At 51.0% G+C, this 18,903-nt stretch overlaps 8 protein-coding genes across 8 annotated transcripts; 6 read left to right on the forward strand and 2 right to left on the reverse strand.

Moving 5' to 3' along the window:
* Positions 1 to 385: 385 nt before the first annotated feature.
* CC77DRAFT_1090794 (hypothetical protein) lies at positions 386 to 3,208 on the forward strand (the record flags this gene model as incomplete). Its single annotated transcript, XM_018529535.1, has 3 exons — positions 386 to 607; positions 661 to 2,818; positions 2,870 to 3,208. The coding sequence occupies 3 exons, from the start codon at positions 386 to 388 to the stop codon at positions 2,980 to 2,982; spliced, it is 2,493 nt and encodes an 830-aa protein (XP_018390650.1). The 3' UTR covers positions 2,983 to 3,208.
* Positions 3,209 to 3,270: 62 nt separating this feature from the next.
* CC77DRAFT_954137 (hypothetical protein) lies at positions 3,271 to 4,523 on the forward strand. The gene is made up of 3 exons (XM_018535452.1): positions 3,271 to 3,886; positions 3,937 to 4,334; positions 4,385 to 4,523. The coding sequence occupies exons 1-3, from the start codon at positions 3,542 to 3,544 to the stop codon at positions 4,449 to 4,451; spliced, it is 810 nt and encodes a 269-aa protein (XP_018390651.1). The 5' UTR covers positions 3,271 to 3,541; the 3' UTR covers positions 4,452 to 4,523.
* A 323-nt stretch (positions 4,524 to 4,846) lies between these two features.
* CC77DRAFT_1016210 (hypothetical protein) lies at positions 4,847 to 5,940 on the forward strand. Its single transcript, XM_018524180.1, has 3 exons — positions 4,847 to 4,883; positions 5,062 to 5,170; positions 5,293 to 5,940. Exons 2-3 carry the CDS (start codon positions 5,127 to 5,129, stop codon positions 5,762 to 5,764), a joined length of 516 nt encoding a protein of 171 aa, XP_018390652.1. The 5' UTR covers positions 4,847 to 4,883; positions 5,062 to 5,126; the 3' UTR covers positions 5,765 to 5,940.
* Positions 5,941 to 6,512: 572 nt separating this feature from the next.
* On the forward strand, positions 6,513 to 9,330 carry CC77DRAFT_307704 (hypothetical protein). The gene is made up of 4 exons (XM_018531180.1): positions 6,513 to 8,785; positions 8,836 to 8,914; positions 8,977 to 9,124; positions 9,273 to 9,330. The coding sequence occupies exons 1-3, from the start codon at positions 6,766 to 6,768 to the stop codon at positions 9,032 to 9,034; spliced, it is 2,157 nt and encodes a 718-aa protein (XP_018390653.1). The 5' UTR covers positions 6,513 to 6,765; the 3' UTR covers positions 9,035 to 9,124; positions 9,273 to 9,330.
* Positions 9,331 to 9,477: 147 nt separating this feature from the next.
* Positions 9,478 to 10,101, reverse strand: CC77DRAFT_1057024 (hypothetical protein; the record flags this gene model as incomplete). The annotated part of the gene is made up of 1 exon (XM_018527968.1): positions 9,478 to 10,101. One exon carries the CDS (start codon positions 10,099 to 10,101, stop codon positions 9,478 to 9,480), a length of 624 nt encoding a protein of 207 aa, XP_018390654.1.
* Positions 10,102 to 10,814: 713 nt separating this feature from the next.
* On the reverse strand, positions 10,815 to 11,906 carry CC77DRAFT_980318 (DJ-1/PfpI family protein). Its single transcript, XM_018536056.1, has 2 exons — positions 11,269 to 11,906; positions 10,815 to 11,216 (listed from the first exon to the last, which is right to left on the reverse strand). The coding sequence occupies exons 1-2, from the start codon at positions 11,767 to 11,769 to the stop codon at positions 10,878 to 10,880; spliced, it is 840 nt and encodes a 279-aa protein (XP_018390655.1). The 5' UTR covers positions 11,770 to 11,906; the 3' UTR covers positions 10,815 to 10,877.
* Positions 11,907 to 13,067: 1,161 nt separating this feature from the next.
* On the forward strand, positions 13,068 to 15,273 carry CC77DRAFT_307640 (MFS general substrate transporter). The gene is made up of 3 exons (XM_018531179.1): positions 13,068 to 13,219; positions 13,282 to 14,651; positions 14,704 to 15,273. Exons 1-3 carry the CDS (start codon positions 13,174 to 13,176, stop codon positions 15,022 to 15,024), a joined length of 1,737 nt encoding a protein of 578 aa, XP_018390656.1. The 5' UTR covers positions 13,068 to 13,173; the 3' UTR covers positions 15,025 to 15,273.
* Positions 15,274 to 16,095: 822 nt separating this feature from the next.
* On the forward strand, positions 16,096 to 18,840 carry CC77DRAFT_980325 (hypothetical protein). The gene is made up of 3 exons (XM_018536057.1): positions 16,096 to 16,925; positions 16,973 to 17,439; positions 17,494 to 18,840. The coding sequence occupies exons 1-3, from the start codon at positions 16,500 to 16,502 to the stop codon at positions 18,656 to 18,658; spliced, it is 2,058 nt and encodes a 685-aa protein (XP_018390657.1). The 5' UTR covers positions 16,096 to 16,499; the 3' UTR covers positions 18,659 to 18,840.
* Positions 18,841 to 18,903: the final 63 nt, after the last annotated feature.

Consider the following 18,903-nt stretch of genomic DNA (forward strand, 5'->3'; position numbering starts at 1 on the left):
ATCTTCCACTCCATCAACTCAGCAGAGCCGTCCGCTTGCTACTTCATCGCCTCGTGGCTTCTACATTCACAAACTCCCGCTTCACATCTCTTCTATACATAATCCAATTTACAACCCAACCACCATGTCTTCGCACACGCATCTTGAGCAATTCCGATGCCAGTGGACGAAGGATACCGCAAGCAAGCTCAAGGAAAAGCACAAGATCTGATCCCTGAACGCCACGAGAAGCCTGGATTAAAACTTGCTGTTGAGGCCGTGGTGGAAGGAATAAAATTGTATCGGGGCTACAAAGAGGAAAAGGCTGCGGAAGAAAAAAAGGAAAGGGGGAGAGAAAATCACAAAAGACACAGGAAGGACAGGCACATGGGAGAAAGTAGGAAATATGGGCATGGAGGTAGCCATGAGTCGAGTGGTGAGCGCCGACATCGTCGTCATCGCTCTAAATCAAGACATGAAGAGCGTGGGAGACACCATCGTAGTCCACGAGATGATCGACATTCAAGATCACGACACAGACGCCGAGATGAAGAGCGTGGGAAGCACTACGAAAGATCCAGGTCTCAGGACCGACGCCCAAGATCCCGTCGACGATATGAGGACAATGGTGTTCTCGATCCCGTTGTCGAGAACTTGCCAAATGACAGTCTAGAGTATCAGACGACTGGCGGTGCAGGACTAGCAGAAACGTTGCGTCATGGGCATCGAAAGCCAGATACACTGTCGCCTAGAGGTGGAGAACGCCGGGGCAGTGTTGCGAGTGGCTACCAAACTTCATGGCGAGACTTGAAAGCAGAGCGAAAGAATGGCCTAGCATCTGGAAGTAGAGTTCCACCACCATATTCCTCAGCGCAAAGGCCACCAAAAGGGCTTTCCACGGTGCGATCTCATTCTCGTGGTCGCAGAGATACATCGCAGTCAGACCGGAAGAGGTCGCACACACCCCGCAGACCTCACCACCGAAAGTCCAGAGAGCGCTCAAGCTCTCATCGGGGTGATATCGAACACAACAAACGGTCAGATATTCGTTCAGGCCGCATTGGTGCGTCCTACTCTCCAACACGGCGACAAAGAGGACCAGACGGTACACCATTCGGAAGCTTACCTGAACGTAAAAGCAAAGATACTTTTGGAAACCATTTCATGAACACTTATAGGCACATCAAAGCCGAGCATGAGGCTGGTTATCGAAGTAAAGGTAAGCTCGAGAAAGCGCTAGACGAGATGAGGAAGAAGAAGAGAGTCACAAAAGTCAGCAGTGATGCGCAAACGACTAGCCATAAAAGAGATAGGGAGAAGATACGAAAAAGTGAGCCAGAAAGAGTCAGGTGGGTTGAGAGATATCCCGAGAAACCCAGAGGCGATGAAGGGAAACCTAAGGCTGCTGAGACGGAGGCGTGGGAGCATCATCGGCGCGAAGAAGAGGAACACAAAAGAAGGAAAGATGATGATAGGAGGAGAGAAAAAGACGTTGACCAGACAAAGATTCGAAGTTTACCAGTCAAACCTCTCCAAAGTCATCAGACTCAACCTAAGACCACGGTACCACGACAACCACAGTACCACAGTGACCAGACGACAGCCTCCGGTGAGACAGAGCCAAAGCCAAAGCCAAATTCGCAGCCAGACCCAAAACGATCTTACCGTAACCAAAGCGCAAGACCAAAGACTGTTGAACTACAAATCCCAGAAACTAATAGCCCCAAGCGCAACATTTCTACTCTCCCACCAGTTCCGGAGATACGTCTCCAGCCTCCCACATCTGCTAGAGCTCCACGTCGTCAGCTGCATCCTGTTGTCAGCAAGTCATCACATCCCCCTACGCACCGTCCAGCTTCACCTGTTCCAGAACCATCCCATTGGCAACATTCACTTCCCCAACGGCCTCTGACCATCCGTGAGGAAACGTTTGAGCATGAGACTTCATCACAACGAGAGCCGGCAGGTCGAGGTGTAGATGGTAAATCCGAGATTGGGTCAGCAGCGAGCTATTACGATCAAGCTCCACGTTCGCCGATGCCAGGAAGTTACGAAGAGGGTGACGAGACAGAATATGAAGAGGATGATCAACCAGAAACTTACAATGAAATGCCATACCCAGACACACCTTCATCACCTGTCATACCCCCATATTCGGATACGCTTCCTTCTGCAGTCGGGTCAGAGGACCCCTCAGTTTCGTCGTCACCAATCATGTCCCATACACCACGAGCTGCATCGCCTTCCCCTCGATCCACGTCGGCATTCTTGCAGAGTATCCAGATGCCGACTCCTCAGCAATCAGTACCTCCCACTCCACCACTGCCATCACCACCAGCACCTCCTCCTCCTCCTCCTCCTCCCCCTCCTCTAGCGTCTCCACTACCTGCAGTGCGACCACCCAACAATACTGGGATGGCTGCTCTGTTCGGTGAGATTGGAGGGGGCGGGTTCAAGTTGCGCAAAGTAGCGGATTCAGAAAAAAGGCATCGTAATAACAACCCGACAGCCGGCAGAGTAGTGTATGAAGAGACGGCACACAGTCACGACGTAGAGGAACATGAGCGAGCTCAAGCCAGGGAAGCGAACAACCAATCGCCATTTCGGGGAAACAGTGCATGGAGCACTCGCATCTCTATGGAAGATGAAGACGATATACAACCAGTACCCAACAGAGCGTTCCAAAACGACCTGGCGAAAGCTCTCCAGGCGAGGAGATCGGGCTCAGGTACTGACACCTCTACAAGGGGACCTCGGAGAGGTTCTGAGGACATTTCACTAACTGCAGGCTCTAGAACGTCGATGATTGCCAACGTTTCTGAAAAATTGCGAGACGAGAGTACGTTGATGTATCCTCACGCGTGGTAGGCTCGTACTAACGCGGTAGTAGATGAACTTGTTCAGCGGCTTTCCGAATCGGAAAGCGACGAGGATCTTATTTTCACTTTGGCGGCACATATTGCGCAGCCAGTTTGGAGCTTTGATGATCTGACTGAGGATTGACGATGATGAAAGCGAAATGAGATGAAACAAGATGAAATGCCCCAGTGCTGATATCAAATAGCACAGGCAATGTCTGTAAATAGTTGAATTTTGCTCTTCGAACGCGAGACGTGTCGTGCATCTGTGCAAGTGCACCTAGGCTCGCGCGCGTCTACTTTACGACGCGTTGGTTGGCAGAGAAGTGAACGCGTGTACATCGGGCCTGCCAGAGTGAATGGTGTTTACGAACGGTTGGTCCAGGCTTCCCAATTTCGCGGCAGAGCTCTGGACCGCCAAGCTCGTGCAAAGGACACCCGGTTGTTAGTCTTCATCCCTATTCCTCGTATTATTAGCTGTCTCGACTTGGGAGCTTCCTTGCATTCTTCGCCGAGGGTTCAGTTTACACTTCTGCCACTCATTCACGATTGTTAGTGGTTGCCTCTGACGTTGAGCTGCATCCCCCACATTACTTCAACGTCGCCCCAATTGGACCCTGTGGCATCATCAGGCAGAAGAGCGCAAGCATACCGCCCGCAGCTTTCGCAGTTCAACACCACACCTTTCCCCACACACAACCACAATGCGCTTCTCATCAGGCATTCTTCTCGCTCTCCCGGCGCTTGCTGTCGCCGAGGAGCAGGTCCCTCTCCTTGACAAGGTGAAGGGCTTCTTCAATAAGGCGACTGCTGCCGTCTCCGCATCCATCCCCTCCATGCCATCGGCGCCCGTTGACACAGCAACAAGCAAGGCAGCATCCAATGCCGCCGCAGCAATCCAGTACCCGATCACCCTAGAGAACTGGAAGGAGGTCCTGACGGTTGATCCTACTGCCAGCCCTCCTACCACCCAGGATTGGCTTATCTTCACCACTGGTGGCAACACCACTTGCTTCGGTCTGTGTGGAAACGCAACCAAGGCATGGAACGTACGTGTAGCAGGCGAACATGTGGATGGCATACACTGACACTGACTTAGGCTTCTCTCCCCATCATGGCCGCAAAGACCAATGCGCCCAAGTTCGCGTACCTTGACTGCGAAGCCGAGCCCATTCTCTGCAACGCATGGTCCGTTGGCGCACCAGCGCTCTACTACTTCCAGGTTCCTAAGCCCATGGCCGACCAGTCTGCGCCCGTTCCTACCGTTCGCTACCAGCCTTTGAACCGCACAAGCACCACCACCGAGACCTTCAAGAAGCTGATCGTCGACAACGACATTGAGAAGGTCACCCCTTACGAGGGCCCCTTCCACCCCTTCAACGGTGCGCTCCAGCAGTACAACCTTGCCATTCCGTACGGATACGTTACCTGGGGATTCTCTAAGATGCCCTCATGGATGCCTATGATCATCATCTCTTTCCTCAGCAGGTCTTTCATGTAAGTCAAACCACTCCATAGACAGAATCCACATACTGATCATATTGTAGGAGCAAGCGTATGGCGGGACCAACTCCCGCGGAGGCACGCGCCGCGAACGCACAACCCGCTCGGTAGATTAGCATACTGCGGCCTCGTGCTGACTAGAACATTTAAGAGGAAGAAGGGGAGTGTCGTCCACGATTCTGTATCGCTCACACCAGAGCGATGCGATATATACGATCCTGTAATTGGATTTGTCCTGGAGTGGAATGTAGACGTCTCCAGAGAGTGAGATTGGAGATTTACATGTGTGTAAGACAGAATAATGTAGCTCAGATACCTTTGATGGCGTTCAATCAATGCAATGCGTTCAGTCATATCATATTCCACCTTGACTGTTTCCAGAGTGAAGGGTCGAAAGACCTCATGGTCGGCCAGCAGCTGCCAAGATGCGACCGCGCTACCGGGCCATGCGCTAAGAATCTCTTGAACTCCGCAACCCCAATTCCACATCACATCATAGCAATCATGGTGCACATACTGAAGCGCATGCGCAAACTACACGAGGCAAGTAGTTGGTTTCCGAAAGCATTGTCTGCTTTCCGCGCATAGCTAACAACTATTACAGAAGGTACGTGCAACCGGCCACCCACAGGCACCTCCGAAAGTTTCGCTGGAGAAGGCGATCGCACCGGATATGCTCTCAAGTTCGTGAAGAATACACGACGCTGACTGTACCGATAACAGTTATTATGGATACGATGTGGGCCAGGCGCACTTATACTGCCAAAAGAGGTGTCGAAGATCAGTATGGAGTTCAACACAAAGCTCTACGGAGGACATAGAGGGGCAAGGTACGCTTATATTTTTCTTCTGTAGTGGCTGTGAAGGAAGAGAGAAAAGCTGTGTTTATGTCGAGACCACTTTGGCAGGCTGGCGACAGTACTCGATGATAGAGTGTGCTCACTACGAACAGGAAATTCTGGCGCAATATGCTGCCCCGGATGAAATACCGTAACCCATCTATCCCGATCGAAATAGCACGACACAACGATCCCGACGGCCCCTCACTCCTTCACGTTTACACAAGCAAAACCCAACCCGCGACTGGCTCCACAAATTCGCCCACAGCCCAGCAGTCAGACTCCTCACCACCGTCCGGCACACCGAACCCACGCAATACTCTCGTGCCTGATACCTCGAAGCCCACATATACAATTGACATCAGAGATCAGTCAGAAAGCGAGATCTTGGAGGCACTAGTACAGAAGACGGGCGCGCAGCAGCTCGAGCCAACTGAACAAGAACTGGCTGAGATGAAAGAAATCGAAGAGTTTAAGGAGCGGTCTGAGGCGGACAGAGTGCAGGTTAGGGAGAGGTTATTGAAGGAGCGGAGAGAGGCTGAGCTGCTCAAGTTGGCGAGGGGAGAGGTACCGGCTACAAACTAAGCGTGGTCCGGGTATGAGAAACATGTGGAAAGACTATATGGACTTTCACTTGCACTTGGACTATCATGCAGCGGCTTCGAAGCTGAGATTCTGTAACATATGTACATTGAATGACATGCATACGACGTCAACACGAGACTACTTCTAGCGATCATGTCTCTGTGCTCGTCTACAACTCGAACCAATAGTTTTTAATTCGCGATGACAGTCAGACCCGTATTTGCGTCTAATACTCTCTTGCAGACTAAGCGCATGCACATGACTTCGCGAGCGATGCAGCTACTTGCAAACGCGTGAACGCGTTCGTCGCGCTTTCACAGCGACTCGTATGCGAGGTGGTCAAGCATCAAAGGGCATGCATCTACCAGCGCAGTGAAGCCGCGCAATTGCAAAAACTATCGTTTGCACGAAAAGGCATGTAGCCGACTGGGTTAGTCCCAAGCATCAATGGCCGACGGCCTAGCAAAAGGGAAACGGAATCAGTCTGCCTGACAGACAACCATACACCGAGCTCAAACCCCGTGAAGGGTGAGCTCAGGCTGCCGGAAGCTGCCAAAGTTGTTCTCCGCCACCTGTCGTCCGAAACGCTCTACATAAGAAAAAGAGTTCCATGGTGGACGAACTGTCAGAATCTCAACCATCACACCCCCCGAAGGACGTGGACGGGAGACGCTGACACAGGTCGTTGTGGTGAGAGAGATGGGTGAGGGCGACGAACTTTTTTTATGTCGCTCGGCTGATTTTCGGCACGCTAGTAACCTAGTGGCTTGGCGGAAAGATGGACGGAGGTGCGATGTTGCCCGCAGGTCGTGCACGAGTAGGCACCGAACACTGAACTTCACCTTTTGGGAAAGGCTAGACGTGCTTTCACTCTTCGCGACGACTGCTTCTTTGGGCTGCTCAAAGGCGCACTGAAACCCAGGGACGACCGGCGCCACCAGCTCTTATTCGAACTCACATCGTCTTCCCGTTGCGACATCGACACCACAACCGCATCAATCATGGCGGATCTATCCATCGATGAGGCGAACAAGATTCGTCTGTCTATGGGTCTTTCCGCTCTTCCCGGTGGAAGTACCCCCGCAGCGCCCGCATCGTCATCAGGTCTCGATTTCAAGGCAGCGCAAAATGGCGACGATTCGGACGAAGAGCCTGCGAGCACTATCGAGACGCGTGAGGCTGCCGCTTCGGATAATTGGAAAAAGCTAGAAGAGGAGAGACTGGCTAAGATAAGACGCGAGGAGCGCGCCGCCGCCATCAAGAAGGAGCGCGAAAAGGCGGCGCGCTTTGCGAAACTCGAGGGCAAGGGGCTAGCAGACGAAGCTGATGTCGACGACGACTTGGCATGGTTGAAGAGCAGCAAGAAGCGCCAGAAGAAGATCGCCAAGGAAGAACAGATGCGTAAGGAGCTTGAAGAGCGCGAGCGCCAGGCACTCGAGGCCATGCAGTACACCGATAAAGACCTTGCGGGTGTCAAAGTCGGACACGAGGTCGATCAGTTCGACGATGAGGACCAGATTCTTGTCCTCAAAGACACCGCAGTCGATGGAGAAGAAGATGACGAGCTAGAAGCGGTTTCGCTGAGAGAAAAGGAGCGACTACAAGAGCGACTCGATTCGAAAAAGCGGAAGCGCGCATACGATCCCAACGACATGGATGAATCAGGTCAAAAGTCGATACTGGCACAATACGACGAGGAGATCGAGGGCAAGAAGGGCAAGGCTTTCACACTGGACGGCAAGGGCCGAACTGTTGAAGACGTACAAGCAGAGGTTGCGGGTGCCTCAAAGCCAAAGAAGGTTGCTATCAGTCTAGACATACTCAAAGAAGATGCGCCTACCAACGACTACATGGATATTTCAGAAGTCAAGATGAAGAAGCCCAAGAAGAAGAAGAGCAAGAAGTCCAAGAGAGAACGCGTCGAAGACGAAGACGAACTAGCAGCTATGGCCACGGAAGAACCTGCAGCTGACGACGACATGGATCTTGACGGCGGTGAAATCTCAGCACCACAGCAGAAGAAGAAGAAGAAGGTCTTTGACGAGTCTTTCGTGGATGACGATGACCTTCAAGCAAATCTCGCAGCACAGCGGCAGAAAGCCCTCAAGAAGCGCAAGAAGATGCGACCGGAAGACCTTGCACGGCAAATGCGCGAGGAAGCATCTACACCTCAGCCAGACGTTATGGAGTCTACTGAAGACGGCGACGGTGCCCTTGTCATCGACGAAACGACCGAGTTCGTACAAAACCTGGGTGCCGCTGGAGACGCCGACGAAGAGGAGGCCCGCCGGAAGCGTAGGAAGCCAAGCCACATTTCGGAGGGCACCAAGTCTATGGGTGATATCCCCGTTGCTGATGAGGACGGCGATATCGACATGGGACAATCATACGCCGAAGCAGCCGAAGCGGAAGAGGCCCGCAACCGCAGCGTTTCTCGCGCTAGGTCCACTGAGATTACTGAGACGGGTCTTGAGGCTGAGAAGACTGTCGATCAAGGTCTGGGTGCCACACTTGCCCTGCTCAAGCAACGAGGCCTAGTCACACAGACCGACGCCGGAGACAAGAACGCCATGTACCGTGACCGCCAGAAGTTCCTTGCCGATAAGCTCAAGGCCGAAGCCGATGCAGAACGCCAACGTAAGATTGCTCGTGAACGCGAACGAGGCTCCGCCCGCTGGAACAACATGACCCCCCGTGAACGTGAAGAGTGGGCACGCAAGAACAACACAAGCGCCGACATGGTTGAGAGCCGCCGTCTTGCTGAGCTCTTTAACAAGGAGTACACACCCAATATCGAGCTGAAATATGTCGATGAACACGGCCGACATATGAACCAGAAAGAAGCGTTCAAGCAGCTCAGTCACCAGTTCCACGGCAAAGGCAGTGGAAACACGAAGACGAAGAAGCAACTTGATAAAATTGCTGCTGAAAACAAGAGGATGGCTGAAAGTTCGCTCGAAGCTAGCCGGAGTGGAGGTGGTGGATTGGGCAATGCTTTCGATGACCAGGCGAAGAAGAAGGGTACTGCTGGTGTTCGTCTGCAGTAGATTCCGGGTGCTCAATTCCTCAAGGGTATATTCGTCGCCAACATCGCGAACGGCTATCAGCAGCTAATGCAAGGTTCCCCAAGATGTGTCGCGGACATGAAAGGTCAGTAAGCTCCTGAAGCTGTACATTAGAAACTTTGTCATTAATGCAAATCTTTGAGATAGAACGTCCTCGATCGGCAGTGATGATGGTATGCTACCCCTTAGATGTGCGATTTACTGACATTAGGACACTAATTGACCCGATCTTGTCGTTGATATATTACAATTCGTCCTCATCTGAGGGTATCGCACGTATCGGCACCTTCAAAAGGTAAAGTCCACAGCTTGTGTTCCGCTACCGGTGTAGATTCGTATCTGTAAGGCTATTGGCGCACTAACATCTTGTGTTTACCGCCATCTGAGGCACCGCAGCTACGGCTGTGACTAACGACAGCCATTATCTGACCAACTGCATGTAGGAAGAAGTGTCTAAACATAAGATGTAACTCATCATGATCTTTTGACTTATGGGCACTATACTGTCTTGGTCTTGACGTTGATATGTACACCGCAACCCCTGTCTCCGAACTTGGGAGTAATAAGACCTTACCAGCATAAAATAGAGATACATGTTGTTCACTGCTTTCCATTTGACCGAGGAAGCCGGTTACGAAAACCGTCCTTTCATGTTCCTTCAACCCAAGATTGAAGGACGTCTTTACTTAAACTCGGTTTCCATCGTACCAAGTCATCTATGACAACTTCCAGAGACTTGGTGTAGTCAGGCATGATTAAAGGGTCGTGCATGCATGCTCTAGTATCTGAGGCCAGTTGGAGTAAAGCGAAAAGTTTATCCCGGGGATCGGAAGCGCAAAAATGAGACGTATGTTCAATCAGAGTGTCAATGTCTGGATCCGAGAACTTTCCGTCCATGTCGATAAGTGCGTACCACGAGCGACAGACTTTGCTAACAGAGAGAGGACCGTAACCGGGTAGTATTGTCTTAGTATGCAATGTGTCTTGCCAATCCAGTGGACTATCACCAAGCCTGAACTGGACCTTGCGGCCACCTCCCTCACTCCTTGGGGCCAGGAAAACCTCTTGCACAATCCATATTCGGCTCCACCATGGTCGATTCAAGACACTGTTGAAGCTGACCCATAGTGCCCTCTTGTATCGGTCAGGCGAGGCCTGGTCCACCTTTTCATCATTGAGACCGAGCTCGAATCGGATGAGAATTTCGTCTTGTGCCACGTCGTTCCACAACGGGTGTGCGCTCTTGAAAAGATCGTCATAAAGGTTCTTCATTGCCCCGTCATCCAGAGTGTTTATGAGAGGACGTAAGTGTGCTGTCCATAATCTCATAAGAAATCGACTGTATTTATCGTCTGGTCCTAGCCACACCAACACCGATTCAGCCAAGGAGTAGATCTTTCCCATCAACTGAACTTGATGCGTCTTCTCCTGCGGATCTTGTTGATTAATGCACAAGGCATCAACCTACAGATACTGCTTTCTGTCATTTCGCAAGGCCATGAGCGCGACATAGAGGTTTCGTGTGATCCGAAATGGCGCACTGATTGGCTCCTGATATGCGCTGGGTGAATCCTTCGAGGAGCCATGAAGTACGATCTCAACAGTATCTTCAACATTCCCCCAACAATAAGATAGCGCAATGTAAGGTATGCGAGTTTCAGTTTCTTTCATGTTGGTATATACGAGCTTGCAGGCGATAGGGTCGTTCCCAGATCCGGGCAGTAAGATGACGCATCGTATCTCCCTCAAACCAGGATCCAATGGTAGAAATGCTGTATCGTGGTTCGCTACACCGCGGGAAGGCAGGTATGAGCGATATGGAATTTCCGAGGAGGACATGGAGAGATAAGTATCGAGTTTATGCGAGGGACCAGGCGAAGAAGGGAAAGGAGATTTGTAGTGTGATTGCAGAGTAAGCTGAAAGTAAGCAGGCTCTGCAGATCAACACAGGTGCAGATGCAGTGCGACTGAATTACCTCATTGGATCTACCCATACGTCACCAAACCCCATGTCACTGTAAGTCCATCCTTCCAATAGATAAGCGAATCTAACTGGCACCCGGAACATCCCATATCTTACCAAAAGGATCATGATGCGCATCCGTCTCACGGTTATACTCCAAACCCAAGCTAAGGAAATGAGCTACTTCTTCGCCATAAACCTTACTTACAAACGCATACATTCCATCAATGCCTGCCGAGACACCGCTGGTCGAGATAATGTTGCCGTCTTCGACCCAACGTGCAGTGGGAACCCAAGTTACATTGGGACCCTGTTTTACAGCCCATTCCCAGGCCGCCTTGTTTGTTGTTGCTCTGCGGCCGTCGAGTATACCCGCGCGGGATAGGATTGTTGCGCCGGTGCAGACGGAGACTATATATTTGAGCTGTAGCATTGTTAGTTGGAGAGAATGGAAAGGGGACGGAAATAGTAGATACCTTTGGATAAGTTTGCTTGACGAAATTGATCTCTTCAGTCATATTCCTGCGGGTGCCACCACCGCCAGGGACGATGAGAACATCTATGTCACCCTTGTCTGTCGCAGGAGGCAAATGCATACCATCATGGCTCTGACGCTTGCTCTTCACAACGGCCATGTGGTTGTCTGCACTTTGTTCGCGGCTCGCCAGGTAATCCGAGAATGTTGTGGTAGGCATAATCTCCTGACCAAAGCCTCCAGTCATCATGGCCGACGTGACGGGATCCATAGTTTTGCTGAGAACTGAGAATTTCGGCACGATAGTGGAGTTTTGGTAGTACATAAAGAGTGTGTTGAGGAGGTCCATAGGACCAAATATGTCGAGAGCTTGATAGTGCGGAAATACGACCAGTCCGAAGTGGGTAGGTAAGGTGGTGGTATTGGTGAATTCCGGTTGTTTCGGTCTCGCAAAAGTCGAGCCGAAGGCCGCCAGAGCTGGAAGCAGGATAGAGTATCGCATGCTTGAAACGATATACACTCAGAGTGTGAAAGAAAGAAGATAGGATGGGAGAAACTTAAAATAACCAGTTGTTGAGGGGTAGTCGAATTAGAAGCTGACGCAAGGGGCCTTCAAACAAAGGTCACTGTGTATCTACGTCTCCGTGCGGACCTACTGACTGTGTGCCCTTCCTGTGTAGGATCTTATCGACTTTATACAGTGGTGAATACTGTATGCCTGAAATCTCCGCAACGGAATCCAGAGTCAGCATTTTGGCATCACGGTAATCTAAGTCGTTTGATTGTATTGGTCCTAATGTGCTCATTAGCCTTGCATAGCAGTGACAGAGACGCAGGAGACCCGTCAAGTGACTCGAAACAAACGGAAGCTGAAGCGATGGAGGCACGGGTGGATCAGTCGGTTGTCCGAAATCCTGCACGTCTGATGTCGAGAACGAACAAGACATCAGCGCAGGTCTGACGTATGAGAAGGTTTGAGCGACTTCTGGAAACTTTAAGTGCTTAAATTCACCGGGGTTAAGCGACTGATGATGATCCCGAGAGAGCTTGCCTCTACCGATAAGTCCTGTGTCCTCAGACAGTTTTTGGTGTTCTCGTGTAGCATTGGCGACGGGACGGGGCGTAATAGATTGAGGTTGAGGGGGTAATCCTTGGGGCAATTAAATAAAATTGTGGGGAAGCATGCTTAAGGCATATTGCAGTAAGCCCAGGTTGCTGATCCGGGTAGTCATGTCTTGTGTTTTGTCGTTTTGCGCGTGAACAGATTATGGAGCGGCTATCGTACTGTAGCATGCATTCTTATTTTAGATATGGATGATATGGGTCTGCACCAGAAGCCGTCAGTGGTTGTTGCGCTAATGCTTTCTTTTGACAATCGAGCTTTGACTGCCTTCGGCCCTCCGCGTCAGGCTTGACCAGCCTCCACTGGGACCTAGATAGTCGGCAATGCGATGCATCCGTGTCGCGCTCGCGTTTTCCAAGCTTTGTCTAGCCTGTTCGCATTATGCGAACATAGTTTGATGTTCATCGAGATGGAAAAGGACCATGACATCTGTGTTTGTAAAGCCATGGGGTAGGCCATTGGATGGTCGCAAACAGCACAACGTTCAGGGACCACACATGCTCAGGGAGGATTGAGCAATGGACGTCTTTCGAGTACGTGAATGAGGCAGTTGTTAGTCGAGTGCGCGATGGTGAGACATCATCGAGATGCCGCGCCAAGCGAAGCGGGTTCCTGCGATAATGACGTACGTAGCTTGAGCCGCGCGTGATCCCAGCCTGAAATCTTCACAGCAAAGCGCGTCCTTCAGCCTCCTGCATCCAAGAATTCCATCACCTGCGCATCGATGCACGTGAAAGCCTGCTGTGACAACTCGGCCTCACAGAGGTAGCACATTCGGCGACAATGCCTTCCAGTCGGCCAGCCCTCGATGCGCGCCGGTCAACGCTCCGTATGTAGCTTCGGTATGCGAGGTGCACTGGAGACATGCTAACTGTGTATATCGATACGTAGATTATACTACCTTCCCAACCATCCCCCCCAAATCCCGCGGTCGACCACCATCTGACTCCCCGTCCGGCCAAGATGGCAACCGTTCTGAAGATGGCAGCCACAACCACCACGAGTCGCCCCTGCCGACCAAGCAGCTGATCGTACTAGCTGTCATAGCTCTCGCCGAGCAAACAGCCCTCAACTCGATAAGCCCATATCTACCAGAGATGACAAAGTCGTTCCCCGAAGTCAAGGATGGACAGACAGGGCTATACGTCGGACTCATCGCATCCTCGTTTGCCTTGGCGCAGTTCACAACAAATTTCTTTTGGGGTTGGCTATCTGATAAGATCGGACGGAAGCCAGTCATCATCATGGGTACTTTCTTGACCATGTGTTGTTTCCTGGCTTTTGGTTTCTGCAGAGAGCTCTGGCAGGCTATACTCGTCCAGGCCTTGATGGGCTTTGTCAACGGAAACAATGGCGTTGTGTCGACATGCTTGGGTGAGATTACGGATCGAAGCAACCAGTCGCGCGCCTTTACCTACCTGCCCGTAATCTACGGTATTGGTGGCATAACAGGGCCCATCGTGGGAGGACTCTTGGTCCTGTACCAAAACCCCTTCAACAAGAGCCCGTCGAACCCATACCCGTACCTTCTTCCGAACCTCTTCTCAGCCCTCGTCCTCGCCATAGATCTGGTAGTGTGCATGCTCTTTCTAGAAGAGAGTTTGGAAGAAGCGAAGAACTTACCCCCTCTCGGAAAGAGATTGGGTAATTTGTTCTCATGGATGTGGCAGTTCACAAGCTCGACACGACCGACCTACGTACGACGCCTGTTGGGCAACCACAAAAACCACAATTCACAAGACGATACACAAGATGATGTAGATGAAGACGATGCTTCTGATGCCTCTGGAGAGTCTGCACCTACGCTCTTCCCACACAGCAGCGGCGACGAACTCACGCGGAAAGAGATTCTGAACCGGGATACCGTCCTGCTTCTCATAACATATTTCATATTCCAGCTCGCAAACATCTCGTACAACTCTCTATATCCAATCTTTGCGGAAGAGCAGCCGCCTACTGGACGAGGCCTGAAGCCTGAAGCCGTCGGACTATCCTTGTCATTTGCTGGTGCTATAACAATACTATTCCAGATAGGTGTATTTGGCAGGCTCAGAGGCAAGCTCGGCAACAAGATGGCATACAGAATCAGCTTAGGATTGTTCATAGCAGCCTTCGGTCTCATGCCATGGGTAGGCTATAAAGAGAGCAAGGGTTACAAGGGTATCGGCTCGGGTGCTGGTTGGTTGTGGTTTGAGCTTGGCGTTGTGTTGGTAATCAAGACGATTGCAGGTGTCGGTGGTCTGACAGCTGCGCTCCTTATGGTAAGTTATCGTGTCGATTATGTAGTGACCTACAGATGCTGACTTTGTACAGATCACCAACTCTGCACCCAATCACAATGTGCTTGGTACGCTCAATGGCCTCGCTCAGACGCTCTCTGCCGCTGGTCGTGCGGCTGGTCCATTCCTATCAGGCTCGCTTTTCACGGCTGCTACTAAGTTGAAACCCAAAGGCGAAGCTTTGCCTTTTGGTATCTTCGCTGGTATCGCACTTATTGGATTCCTTTTGAGCTTTGGAATCCGCGGCGAGGGACTGGAAGCTGAAGGATTCAGCGACGACGAAGAGGAAGAGGAAGATGAAGAAGAGGAGATTGGTGAGGGCGTGAACGAGCGTACAGGGCTGATACGGAAGTAGGAGGTGCGCGAAACTCGGAATATATTGCAGCATATTTGCACGACTTAGACTCCTAGATCTTGACTATCAGCGCGGCGTTCATGTGGTGGGTCTAGAATATATTCATCTGGCTGAGGTGTCAGCCAATCATCACTTCGATATGAAACGTTCTCTGATCGCTTACTACCAAGGAGCTTGTTTCCTTAGCTCCACCCTAAACACCGAAACCCACCTTCATGGTATACACTATTGCTTCGTTGGAAGATGTTTAAATCTTATCATTGTAGATGTCTTTCAAGGTCTGTTATGGCTAGGATACAATACAGGGGGAAAAGGCTCCTCCTGACAGTCTCGGTTTCCACAGCAGACAAATGAGAAGCCCTCCCGCAGCAAGGGAAAATGATGACCCGAGAGATTGTCTGACCCTGATGGGAACTTGGCATTGTGATACTCACGAAACAGCTGCGGTAATCTTGCTCGCGGCTCCTCCCGTCCACAAATAGCTGGCCTTCATGTAATCACCTTAGGCGCGCTGTCAGAGAAGAGATGCGAGGAGCATGAGCATGCGCTTCCAGACCACCGGGTAATATCATGTATGACATGACTCGAAATTGCGAGCACATTTGGTGATGAGAGAGCAAGATCGGCAGCGAGAAGGGAGTGATATCTACGCAACGCCGACCGGGTGAGGGTCCATAGTCATGGAGAAGTGATTGTGATCCAGGTTGGTGCCTCAATAGGCGATGCTGAACGCCGAGCTGACCGCCTGCCGGCGGGCAATGCTGAGCTGTGAATGTTACTGCAGCACGTCTACCATGCACGCCAGGACGTTCCAATTCAATGCTGCGACAATGTCTTCGTGCTAGGATGAGGCTAGCTGGCGATGGCCCTACGCCACAAACAAACAAGACGCTTGTTCCGCTAGCGGCCCGTCTACGGATCTCAGGGCTGAGCTGACTCCAACCTCCACGCCGTGTAATTCGACACGGAAGCCTGCCAAGCCTCACGTGCATGGGATGATTGGGTTTAGGCATGCTGCCGTCGTGAATCTCATCCTCTGTGCTTTCCCGATACACAATAGCGCTGTCAGCATTGCTGTGTTGGCGTACTACTGAGCCTGATCCGCAGCAGCTTGGTTCTCAAAGCTTCCTCCAGCTTAGCATCCTCTAGCCCTTCTGGGTGACCAGCTAGCAAGACCGTGTAACAAGCCACGATGCAGTGCTATTGGCACTGTTGCTAGCGGTCTGGTGGAGATTCCGTGGGTGCTGGCCTGGGCTCACAGGCCTAAGATAGAATATGCGCCATAGCTCGCGGGGCTATCTCGTGTCGCGTGTAGCATGCGAAATGGGATTTGCATAAGAATCTCGGCAGGGCCGAATCGAGTTCGTGTTGTTGGTCTTGGTATGCTCCTGTCTATCATTGTTTAAACTTCTTAACTCCTTTTCTCGCCCGTTGTAGTCGTTTCATCGTTATTGACTACACAGGAGATTGGCAATATGGGCTGGAGTTTCCACGGCCACAAGCGAGATGTCGATGCGGAAAAGCATCTCAAACGGCTGCACAAGACAACACCGTTTATCGAATCCCCGCTAGTTGGTGCCGATCACGAAAATCTGGTCTTCTCTCAACGACATGAAGCGAATAGCGTGGAACTTTTCTTCGACTTGTTCTTCGTTGCTAATCTGGCAACCTTTACGGCCTATCACTCTATCACCGACATAGACTATTTACTGGCATACATCGGTTTCTTTGGCATATTATGGTCGTGTTGGTTTCAAATCACACTCCACGATGTTCGATTTGCGCGCGACTCGCTCTATGAGCGCGTGTGCAAGACGATCCAATTCATAGTTTTTGTTGGCCTGGCGCTGGTTGGAAGTCAGTTCAACCCAGCAAACGAGAAGGGCAAAGGGAACAACACAGTAAGTTTGATGCCCACATCTTGAATCATGTATACTGAATTATGCAGAATTTCCGTATCCTGTGCTATACACTAGTCATCAGCCGTGGTCTTCTTGCCATTCAATATCTTGTTGTCCTTTACTTCACTTGGAGAGCAAAGTATGGGAAGATCTACCTCCCACTTATGCTCATGTTCGCCATATATGCAGTCAGTATGGGTGCATTCGCCGCTATGACACCCGCATTCAAGAACGAGGCCGACCACAGCAGGCGGCTCGTTTACATCGTCTGGTATATCGTCATGGTGCTTGAAGGCGTTGGAGTCATTCTTATATCGTGTATTTGGCGCATGATGAGCTTCAAAAAGACCCATCTGATGGAGCGCATGAGCTTGCTGACCATTATTGTTATTGGCGAGGGCGCAATTGGCGTCACCAAGACAGTAAGCAGGATGATGGGGAAGCATGGACTAGAAGTTGAAGGATGCTTTTTGATCATGTGTATCATCGTCGTTCTTGTGCTAATATGGGCTCTGTGAGTATACACAGGTGAAAAAAGTCTGGGTTTCCATAACTAACGATACCCCAGTTACTTCGACAACTTTCCCCACGGACATTACGGAACCATCCGGCAACAAATATGGTCTTTGCTACACTTTCCTCTCCAACTTGCGATTGTTGGTGTTGTCGAAGGCTCTCAGCAAATTGCTCTGGCTCGGTACGTCGCCAGGAATACCGGAAAAGTCACCACCTCCATCCTTCAATATTGCCAAGACGACCACCTTGACGGCCTGAAGCTACAAGACAAGCTGCAGTACCTCTTGGAGTATTTCGAGCTAGACGGCAAGTTTGAAACCAAAAGCTATTATAACCAGGCTGAGTCGGCCATCTGGCTTGTCGGGAACGCCACAGGCATCTGCTCGCCGCAGAATACTACTCAGTATAATATGGGTGAAGACGACGAAGATGGTACCTGGCCTGAGGCGCTCAAGAACGTGTCTCACCTTCTTACCAATGGTATGTACACTGGACTCGGCATGAAGATTCCAGTCGATAAACTCGAGGACTTTAGTCCCCTCAAAATTGGCCTCAAAGGATTCGAGCTTGTCTACCTCTACTACTGGTCATCCTTCTGCCTGCTTCTTATCTGCCTGATCATATTCCTTTTCTTGATCCGCCGCCACAAGGCTGATCTATTCGACTTCACTTCCGTCATATCGCGCTTTCTTGCCCTTGGCGTTGGTGGTGCAATGTTGGCTCTGATGGCCGACACCAACCGGTTGCACAGGATGGTCGAATCACCATGGCTACTACCCATCTGCGTCATCATCCTGTTCGTTATCCTGGTCATCGATAAGCTAAGCTCGATATATTGCAACTGGCAAGTTCAGAAGAGCGGAAAGCCATACGCGTTGGAATTCGAAGAGCATGGACACCACGGCCACGGACATAGTCCACACGGATCTGTGCAGGAGACAGGTGCGCTATACGGGCATGTGCCACACGAAGCGGGGTTGGAAGAGATGCGCAACACGGCACGGTGGAGCTCGCACCCCGAAGATCTGATGCCACTTACAGCTCAAAGCACCGAATACAAATCGCCGCATCAAAGCTATGTTATGGAGCCTTTGACGAGCCCACCACTTGAGAGTCCCCCAGTGTCTGGACACGATCCGCTAGCCAACCAGGGATATGTGGGTCATACTCCAGCTGGATATGCTCCTGTGAGCACAGGACAGAACTACGGCGCATAACTGGTCGAGGAGTGTGGTATGGTCTGGAACTTTCGCAATACTTTATCATTTTAGCAAGCGTGGCGTTATTGTTTGGCAAGACGGCACTTGCCTTACCCGCACAATATCCGAAGGCGGACACGGGACAAAGACGGGTATGACCATATGGCGTTATCTGTTACAGTAATAATGGAATATTGAGCGGCCAAGTCCGCATCTTCAATGAGATCCTTTCAACCCTTGCTTAACCCTAGTCACTACGTTTA

This window comes from Alternaria alternata, assembly GCF_001642055.1.
Source record: "Alternaria alternata strain SRC1lrK2f unplaced genomic scaffold CC77scaffold_2, whole genome shotgun sequence".
In the NCBI taxonomy this organism is placed as follows: domain Eukaryota; kingdom Fungi; phylum Ascomycota; class Dothideomycetes; order Pleosporales; family Pleosporaceae; genus Alternaria; species Alternaria alternata.